General features: G+C 29.5%; 1 protein-coding gene across 1 annotated transcript; it reads right to left on the reverse strand.

Moving 5' to 3' along the window:
* Positions 1-732: 732 nt before the first annotated feature.
* Positions 733-4,008, reverse strand: LOC133791308 (auxin efflux carrier component 5-like). The gene is made up of 5 exons (XM_062229234.1): positions 3,309-4,008; positions 2,836-2,921; positions 2,603-2,760; positions 922-998; positions 733-817 (listed from the first exon to the last, which is right to left on the reverse strand). The coding sequence occupies exons 1-5, from the start codon at positions 3,998-4,000 to the stop codon at positions 733-735; spliced, it is 1,098 nt and encodes a 365-aa protein (XP_062085218.1). The 5' UTR covers positions 4,001-4,008.
* Between the last annotated feature and the right edge of the window lie 7,354 nt (positions 4,009-11,362).

Genomic DNA, 11,362 nt, shown 5'->3' on the forward strand with positions numbered 1-11,362 from the left:
ATTGAATATATTTACCGCCAAAAAGAAGATTAGATATAAAAGTATAACATCTTAAAAATATTGGGTATTTTAGCCGCCATTTACTCTAGATTGTATTAGTAAATCTGCTACCACAATAAGAGAAAGAATATTAAAATTGTATTGATGAAGTAATAATAAGGTGGATAGATAACGAAATTAAATATTTTAGGTTTTTATCAATTGAATTAATTTTGCTTTTATTTGTTTATGTTATTAGTTAATTGTTAGTTTTGTTAATTCTTTTTTCTGTTCTTGATATTCTTGAATCTAGAATTTATTATCCAAATAGAATTAGAAAATTAATTATTAGTAGTTAATAAATAATCTCTTTGGGATGAAATTCTATTTATATATCTATTATTACTTATCTACGATTGTTTATACTTGCACATTGAAATTATCGCAACAAGAATAACCTTTTGACAAAGGTCTTGAACCTTGTTCAAGTTGATGATCCTCACTACACTTTGATTGTGTGAGAATTTGTCTTCTTATTATTTGTCTTTTTACTTTTTTTTTTCTTCTTATTCTTAGTTTACTTATATTATTATTGTTTTGAATTTTCATTGAATATAACAACTACATTGTCAACCACCTAAAGGACTATATATATATTTATATCATTTTGTTCTCTTATAAATTAATAAAGGTTCAAGCCTTTTGGTTATTTAATAATATTGTGACAAATGGAATTTGACCATATTAAGTTAATTATACAAAACGCCAATGTATTAAATCTAAACCGATATAAAAAGCTATTAGAACTGGAACAGACACCATCGTCCCAAAGATAACCCTGCAAAATAATAAAGAAAAAGTTTTATAAGTAACTTTCAATTAATAAATTATTTGTTTACTTTTAATTTGGGAATAAATATCTAATTAATTAAGCCAACTTACGCTGTGCTAATTACTTCTGCATGCAACCCATATTCTTTGGCAAAAATAAAAGATGCAATCGCTTGTGGTAGTGCTGACTGCAATAAATATATTATTATAATTCAATAAAACATTTACAAACACATTAATCTATTCAAACTTATAATATTAAAAAAATTATGTATATGTCATGATACCAAAACTAAAATTAATAAAGTGTTAATTAACGAAGGATTTATATTTTTTTGGACCCTGAATTTTTTTCGATTACTTGTTTGGACCCATTAGTTTACAAAATTTATTTTTGGACCATATATTTTGTAAAATAGTTCAAATAGACCATTAAACTCAATTTTGATGAAGAAAAAAAATAAATATAACAATATATTTTTTAAACAGAATGAATTTAGTTTTATTCTAAATTGTTAATTTGGTAAATTATTTGTGATTTCAGTTGATAAAGTTTTGACCAAAATCAGGTTTATGGTTCTATTTGAATTATTTTACAAAATATAAGATTTAAAAAGTAATTTGTCAAAATAAAAGATCTAAAAATTAATTTATTAAAATATAAAATTTAAAAAATAATTTGTCAAAATAAATAGTTTAAATAAAAATAAAAAAAATATAAATCAAAGAACGATTATTAAAAGAAAAATACACTACTACTACTACTGCTCATAGTTGACTTAGATATAGTCAGATTGAATGAAAGCAACACTGACAAAGCACCCATGGCCAGCTCATCGAAATAAGAAGCCACTTTGTTTCGCATCTTTAACCTTTTTCATAATCTTTATTATTTGAACATTAATTTATTCTATGATAAACAAAGCCACTTTGGTTTCGCCACTTAATTATTCTGAATTAGTTTTCAATGTTTTAAAAGTTGAACAAATCTATTACGATTTTTTTTTACTTTTAGTAATTACTAAAAAGTCTCACAAAAATATGTTACTGAAAATCAGTCCAAACAAAATAATTATTGTGTTATATTTGGTACAAAAAATCAAATATGTAGTATATTTTGTGCAATTTTTAGCACTATATTCCAATGCATAATTATAAAAATTGATGCAAAAATCAATCTTTGACTCATTTGATATTTATTGAAAATATAAAAAAAAAATTCTTTATATTTTATTCATGATAGTTAAAGATAATAATAATAAAATGATAAGGTAAAATGTCTAACATTAAATGACGATTATTAAAAATAATACTAAAATATTAAAAAATGGCATATAAGTAAATAAAAAAATATTATGGTGATACAAAATATATATCATACTATATTATGTATTAAATTTGACATAATTTTTGACACACTATTTGTCACTATAGTATGTCAAATTCAACCTAACATAAAAATTGATATTTTATGTCAAATTTGACATAATTAAAAATTGCACACTATTGAAGCACTGAATTAAATTTTAGAAATGCATCACTAATTTGACACTTTCTTGAAAATACTCATAATGGTGAGTAATTGTTCTTCTTCTTATTATTAATAAATTAAAGTATCATTAATATATGAAATAATATGCGTACTTAAAATATACACTCAAACATTACACACAATAATATATCATACCATTATTAAAATAAGGATTTACTGTCACTGAACGTAATAATTAATGAAAGCATATTTTGAGTGCATGTAACATTATTAATATATTTATATTATGCAATTTAGTACCTGAACGATAGCTACACGTAGAACATCACCATGCAAGCCGGCGGCAATACATCCGATAGCCATAGCTGCCGGTCCGGCGATAAACCTCAAAACCATTCCAAACACTGTTAATTTCACTCCACATGCAATTATCTTTTTCTGCAACGCCATGAATATCCCTGCACATCCATATTAATTAACATTACTCATCATTATAACTTATTATATAATTACAAGTAAATATATATACGTACCCATACTAAACATGGCAGTGCCTGCACCAGCTTTGGCCATGATCGAAATGGACCCTTCAAGTATGCCTGGCATTGTAATATCACACCTACACAATGTTCCAAAAAATTAATATTTATGCCCATTATACAATTAAGTTACATATATATATATATAAATTGGGTGTTTGGCAAAATATTAATAACCTGAAACATGGGAAGCTCAATGTAAAATATGATCTTTTTATACAAAATGGTAGTTTTCCAAATTTTAGAGTTTTTGTATAAAAAAAAATTAGTATTTTTCCAAAATTTAGAACCGTTCTAACTGGTGACCCTAGTCATGGTAGACATTTTGTATAAAATAAGCAACGCCTGTCTAAATAACCTTTCATTTGAAAAAAACAAAAAATATATATATAAAAATGAAAGTCATATCTTCATGGATTGCAGTTTTAAATACTATACATATTATATAAATATATATATATATATACCTGCTAGCAATGATAGCCCAAAAGAGGCCAATATAAACAGCATAAGAGTTAGGATTCACAACCAACTTCAACCCCACAACCTTCATCAACGACCAATAAGACTGTCGAGCACCACTATCTTCCTCCACGTCTTTTTCCAAATCCTTATTATTATTCAAATCGCAAACGACACTATTTTTCACGTCGTTTGATGAAGCATCCATCTCTGATGTACTACGATAACACTCGAGCACAATCAAAAGAAGGGTCATCCAAATGATGGATTGTACGACCGAAGACTGAACGACAATATCAACGCCTATCTGACCGTACATGGCTTTCATCAGAGGCACTCCAACGACAAGAGAATTGGTGAGAGTGGACAAAGAGTAGCTTGTTATGGACCAAGCAACTGCATGGCTGTCGTCTTTGCTACTCAACTTGGCCCAGAAGGCCAACACCACCACGATGATCGTCTTCGATATAGCGTCGGCGCCTATGAAGCGGTAGTTCCACTGGAAAGGGTCGACGTGGGCTGTGAAATCGAAAGTGTAGAGAGGAAGAGTGAAGAAACAAGCGAAACGATTTATAGCACCACCTTGCTCTGGGCTGAAAATCTTCCACCATTTCACTGAGCCATAACCTAATATTAAGGCCACGTACAGTGGAGCCATGGCTTCCACCACCTTGTAAACATCTTCCCACTCTATCATTTTTTGGCTTACAAAAAACACTCTTTTTTCTTTTTCGTTTGAGTAATATGCAATGATGTATACTTATATATGTAGAAGATAATTATTGTATAGTTATTTTCTTTTAAGTCTTATCGGTGGGATTTTCAGTGTTTCTTGACCTGTTAATATTTTTTGGCGCAAATTTTTTTATAACTATATATATTGTAGATATTTAGAGCATCCTACAAATTTTCATAAAATTCAAAATAGTTTACAGTACCGAAAATTAAGTTCGAACGTGTTGTTTTCTACACGCATAAAAAAAATTAATCATGTGTGCAATATGTTTGAACTTAATTTTCGGACCTATAAATTATTTAGAATTTTTTGAAAATTTGCAGAATACTCTAAATAACTACAATATACCCGATAAAAAAAAAAATTATGCCGAAAACTATTTATAGGTCGAAAACACTAAAAGCTGCGCCGGCAGAGGTTAAATTGAAGTAACTATAATCGAATTCTTATATATTTATATATATAGCTAGATATTTATTTATTATTTTTTTCTTTTTTTGGAAAGTACTAGCTGGATATTTATACTTGCTTGGGTTTGAATGAATTGTGATGTGCGCTTAAGTCAAGTAGGCTGGACCCCTTTGACTGGAAATTTAAAATAAAAAATATATTTTTTATAATAATTTTTTTATTATTTATACAGTTATTTTTTTTTTCAACAATACGGTCTTCATTTAGAAAAAAATCTTTCAATTTTACAATTATTTGACCTTGGAAAGTTGATATTTCTAGAAAACGTTGATGTTTACCAATAAAGAGTAATGTTCCACATGAAAATAATTGACATGTTAATGTTGGACAAAAAACTAAATATTACCATAAAAAGCATAACAACAACTAAAAACTAACACTAACTAAAATTATTTACTAATTAAAAAAACAATAATATAGACCAATATATATTCCTTTATGTTCTAAAATTAAACATCGTATGATGCAAAATAAACTTTCCAAAAGCTTAGAAACTAACATCAACCAAAATTAACACATCAATTATTTCTAAAGTTTTTATAATAAATAAACCAGATAAATAATCACATTAATTAAAAATTAACGTATTAAACACTTAACATTAACTAAAATTTCAACAGCAATTATTTCTAATTTTTTTGACAAAAAGTATGTAAACAAAATTTATTGGAGTATGGTGTTCAACATGAAATAAGTGTAAGAATATTGATCCATTAATAAGAATATGAGTAACTCCACTAATCATCAATTAGTTTTTAGATGGAACCCTTTGATTCTTGTCATGGTATCATGAGTCAATTCCCTAGCAGACATTCGATCCATACCGATCCAAAGAGTAAGCTAATTTGAAAAAAAAACTTGACATACGGATAGTGCAATAAGACACTCGAGATCCAAATAGTGCAAAAAGACACTTAAGATCTAATAAAATAAGCGAGTTGACAAATGACTACTTGTGATCAGGTGATTCAAGATTGGTGAACAAAAAATCACTACCATCTTGAGGGGATATTAGAGTATGGTGACCCACATGGAATACGTGTAAGATTATTAAACCATTAATAAGAATATGGGTAACTCCACTAATCACTAATTGATTTTTAGATGAAGCTTCATAATTCTTGTCAAAATCAATATTTTTACACAATTTTAATTATTAGTAGCAAAGACCAACATTGCTCAATTAAGGGCTCTCAATTCGCAGAGATTACAAGCCTCAAATTCTGAAACCCCACACGACTTCAAGTCAAGTATCAAGGATACTGATCAATTTGACAAATCAAACTAACAAACAAACATACGAGCAAAGATATTCAATGCATATAAAGACATTGAAAAGTCAGCAAAAGCTGTTTGAATGGGGTTCATATATTAGTATATATGTAGTTGCTTCTACCATCTTCCCACAAAATGCCACAAAATGAGACTAAATAGGTTGTAAGCAATCAACTTTGTGGCCATATATAAGATTTGTGTTTTGTCATGTTCGAGGTCGATGGATATAAGTCGCGTTTGATTATCAACTAAAGCATTATATGCATTCTCACTGGCTATACCAAAATTAGCTATTTTCATGTGACATTTTTAGACTTGAGATCTCTATTATTTATGATAAGGAAAAATGTCATTATCGAAAGAAAAAAAAAAAACTCAGCAATATAAGCCAAATGGGTACATAATTCAATTAACCGAACAAGCTAGCCTACCTGTTTTTGTTTGGTCTCAAATCGATGATTTTTTTTTTATTGCTTGGTGTTATTTGATTTTTTTTGGACATTTTTCTGCTTGTTCTACAATATCAACACCAACTTTAGTTGAATATTACATGCAAAGAGGTTAATATTTTATGTTCAAGTTTGTATATTATATACACATCATCCAATGGAGAGCTATAAAAATGGTCTATTGTCATTTTTCTTGACAAAAATGAGACTCCAATGATACTGTAAAATGTGTGTTAAATTTGCCATATGCTAAAAATTATGTCAAATTTAGCGTAAAATATAACATGTATCAAATCTAGCTCAGAATAAATGTTATTTTTTTTATTTACTTTTGCCACTGATTCATGTTTTTTATATTAATTTCAAGATTTTTAAGTTTTAATTATTTATTTAATAATTTTTTATATACTTTCAATAAAAATTAAATGATTTTTTTGACTTTTTAAGTTAATTTACATTAAATGCATTGGAGCACAATTGTAATTGTGCCAATTATAACAATGATTCATTTTTTGAACCAAATTTGGCACAAAATGTATACCATCAATTTGGAGATGGTCTAAGAAATAATTATGAGGTCCAATGAATGGTCCACCCATCTTTGCAAATAAAGAGTTGTGATAATTTTTTCTTCATTTAATGATACTAATTATTTTTTACACATTTGATCATTATTTCTTTTAATAATAACATAATTTTTTTAATATAACCAATTGATAAAAATATATACTAGATTCAAGCAACGTGCAAATAAATAAACAACATTATATATAAAAGAATGATATAAACATATTAAATGAAAAATTAAACCAAAAACCATTATTTATGATTTTTTTTAAAAATATATATATAATATGATAATCTTTTTAAACATAAATGATAATTTTTTTAATAAAAGTTAAGATTATGTATTATATATAATGATATTTTATAATATTTAAATTTATATTAATATAAGTATTAAATTTCTAGTATTGTATTAAATTTTATTATAATTATAATATTTGAATTCATATTAATATAAGGGGATTTTTTATTCATACGGCTATTGGAAATTTTTTATTCAAAATTACGGTAAATAAAAGATATATTTAAATATACGGTTTACATAAAATTTTAAGTTTCTATTTACAAAAATACGTTATGCTCTAAGAATTGGTCTGAAGAAAAATTATGGAGTTATCATCTTCTCTAAATGCAACGACAGCCATTCTCAGAGAAGTTGATCTTCATGAAGCAACCAGAAAACGATCCAACCTCTGATGCTAAACGTGTGAGATTCTCTGCAACCATTCAATGGGTAATCTCCAATTTAATATCATTTCAAATTTTTTATTTTTTTTCTTCTCTTTGAAAATCATTTCAATGTATTTCTTTATTTTTATATCTACTTTCTTTCTCATTCTTCTTTCTCTAATTCGAAACCCATTCTCTAATTTTCTTGGTCAACTTCTTTGTGGGTTCGAAGTTGGGATTATTGTTGATGTGGAAGCTTGTTGTCACTATCCCCAAACTTTGTTTCAAGAAGAAGAAGAAGAAGAAAAGCTAATGAATCTATGTCTCTTGTTCTCGTAAATCTGGATCTAGAAAAATTCATATTACTCTTGAACATTTAAATACTTGAATTTGATTTTTCATAATCTAAGTATTGTATAATCTGGATTTGAACAAGATTTATCCAATATGCTATTGAATAGTGGTTTCATTTTATTGAATTTGATTTGGATATTATTTATCTTGAGTTGGTTTCTTAATCAAATATGGGTATTAAATTTGATAAAATTAAGATTTAAAAAGATTTTACTGATTTTGAAAATCTGGGTTGGAAGCCTGTAACATATGCTAACTTTTTCTTTAAGAGATTTTTCCATGGTTATTGTTCTCTGTAATTATATAGCAAAGAATGAAAACAATGTCATATATGTTATACTGAAGCAGTTTCCAGAGAGGTAAGAGTAATAATACAAAGTTGATCATGAAATTAGTTCAAAATGATATCTATCCTCAGAAAACTAAAGAGTCAAAAATAGGTTGGAAAAACACCCTTTAATACATCTATAAGATGTTAATTAGAGTCTGCATTCTTCATATGTCGCCATTCATATTATTCGTAATTCATATGGATAACTCACATTAAGAGTTGCAGTGGGTTGCACTTGGACTAGCCATGTGTTGCTTTAGGTTTCATGTGGTTGCATTCGTAATTCATATGGATAACTCACATTAGGAGATGCAGTGAGTTGCACTTGGACTAGCCATGTGTTGCTTTAGGTTGCATGTGGTTGCATTCGTAATTCATATGGATAACTCACATTAGGAGTTGCAGTGGGTTGCACTTGGACTAGCCATGTGTTGCTTTAGGTTTCATTTGGTTGCATTCGTAATTCATATGGATAACTCACATTAGGAGTTGCAGTGGGTTGCACTTAGACTAGCCATGTGTTGCTTTAGGTTGCACGTGGTTGCATTCGTAATTCATATGTATAACTCACATTAGAGTTGCAGTGAGTTGCAGTGGGTTGCACTTGGACTTGCCATGTGTTGCTTTAGGTTGCATGTGGTTGCATTCGTAATTCATATGGATAACTCACATTAGGATATGCAGTGGGTTGCATTTGGACTAGCCATGTGTTGTTTTAGGTTGCATTCGTAATTTATATGGATAACTCACATTAGGAGTTGCAGTGGGTTGCACTTGGACTAGCTATGTGTTGCTTTAGGTTGCATGTGGTTGCATTCGTAATTCATATGGATAACTCACATTAGGAGATGCAGTGGGTTGCACTTGGACTAGCCATGTGTTGCTTTAGGTTGCATGTGGTTACATTCGTAATTCATATAGATAACTCACATTAGGAGCTGCAGTGGTTGCACTTGGACTAGCCATGTGTTTCTTTAGGTTGCATTTGGTTGCATTCGTAATTCATATGAATAACTCACATTAGGAGTTGCAGTGGGTTGCACTTGGACTAGCCATGTGTTGCTTTAGGTTTCATGTGGTTGCATTCGTAATTCATATGTATAACTCACATTAGGAGTTGCAGTGAGTTGCAGTGAGTTGCAGTGGGTTGCACTTGGACTAGCCATGTGTTGCTTTAGGTTGCATGTGGTTGCCTTCATAATTCATATGGATAACTCACATTAGGAGTTGCAGTGAGTTGCACTTGGACTAGCCATGTGTTGCTATAGGTTGCATGTGGTTGCATTCGTAATTCATATGGACAACTCACATTAGGAGATGCAGTGAGTTACAGTGGGTTGCACTTGGACTAGCCATATGTTGCTTTAGGTTGTGTACGCCCTAATTTTCCACGGTCTATTAGCGAGCTGATAGATGGCATAATTATATCAGCCATGTGAATACCACGTAGCCGGAGCTGCTGTTGTCAGGTCAGAATTTTTTAGCTCGAGGTAGTCAAAAGTTTATTAAAGATTACTTAAGAGTCGAGTCAGAGATATGAAGACCGTAGGTTAAGAAGGCCTCCAGCCCGACGTACGAGCTGGAGTTGGCAGCTATGACCCTTTATAAAGTCAACCACGCAATGTAAACGTGCATATATCAGACATCACGTGTCTGATATATCCCTAAATTCTCGAACACGCAGCATGAACGTGCGTGTTCAGGCACCCACGACTGGGCCGTGCGGCCCATTATCCCCCTTACCTATTAATTAGACCACACTTCATTTGTCAGGTGTTAGAAATTAATCGTGAATGTCACAGAAGTGACATGATGGGTAAGAAGGTCACGGGATGACCCCCCTTACCAACTCCCAGGTGCCCTCTCCTATAAATATGGAGACCCTGGGAGTTGCAAGGGGTTAGGTTCTATTGTGTAACGAAATACCCTGTAAAGAATACCAGAAACATAGCAATAACATTGGCTGGTGGAGTAGAAAGATTTTAACCTTTGAACCACCTAAAAACGTATTCGTGTCATCAATTCATTTTAAGATCATTCATCTGTTTCAGTTCATTATTTAGCACTAATCTCATTCTCTTATTTTCTTAATTACTTGTTGGCGAGGAACCGCGTCAACAGGTTGCATGTGATTGCATTCGTAATTCATATGCATAACTCTAATAAAATCAAATGAGCACCTGGAAACAACACATGGAACAATTTTAACAGAATTTAATCGTTAAGCCTATATTTCTAGTATGGACAAATGTATTTCTCTTCTGGTTAAAGGATGGTTAAATTATACTCAATTTGGTTTATTACTCTTTATTTTTTAAAATTAACTTTTAGACCTTGTGTTTTGTCAAAATGTTAAAAGTAGGAATAGATAGATCGATTATTTGAACACTCTATTTTGATACCGATTATCCACTTTTACCTTTTATTTTTAAAAATTAACATTTGGACCATAAGTGGGTTGCATTACAATGAGTTAAATGAGTTGTATAAGAATGAAATTAGAATATGAGTTTTTATGTTGTCATGAGTTGCATGGGGTTGTAGTCATATGCTCATAGATCTAGACTTGCCTATTTGTTTTTTTCACATGCAAAGGAAAATGAAGTTTATGAATATGAGAGTGAGTCTTGAGTATCCATATCATTTTGTTGCCCCTCGCATGGCTCCAGCAAATAAGACAAAGGCAATAGTAAAGGAAAAAGTCAAAAATATTTTTCAATTTTGTATATGGTGTAGAAAATTTATTAATTTTTTTAGAAAAAACATTTATCTTACGTGTCTTAAGAGGGCAATCATATCCAAATTTTTTTCATTTATTCATGTATGTAAAAAAATATGAGTATGCTAAGTAGAGAGTTCTTTTTTTTTTTTCTTTTGATATACATATATAATATATATATAGATAAGACTTTGATGTATTAAATTCAAGTATTCCAAACAATTAAACTTTTTACCAAAATTAAACTTTCTTAACTGACTACTATTATTCTTTCTTAGCTACCCGGTTATATACATCAATATTTATATTATCTTAATTATTGAATAAGAAAATTCAATTGCATTTATATGCAATTATATATAAATTATGTTTTGTGAAAACAATGATAACATCAATTGATAACAATATTGTAGAGAAGTAACGATAATTTGGGTATCAATAGAGTTTTAAATTTGTAAAGGGTTAATGATTTTAAATATTTAAATTTG

The sequence above is a fragment of the Humulus lupulus genome, chromosome 7 (genome assembly GCF_963169125.1).
Source record: "Humulus lupulus chromosome 7, drHumLupu1.1, whole genome shotgun sequence".
Taxonomy (NCBI): domain Eukaryota; kingdom Viridiplantae; phylum Streptophyta; class Magnoliopsida; order Rosales; family Cannabaceae; genus Humulus; species Humulus lupulus.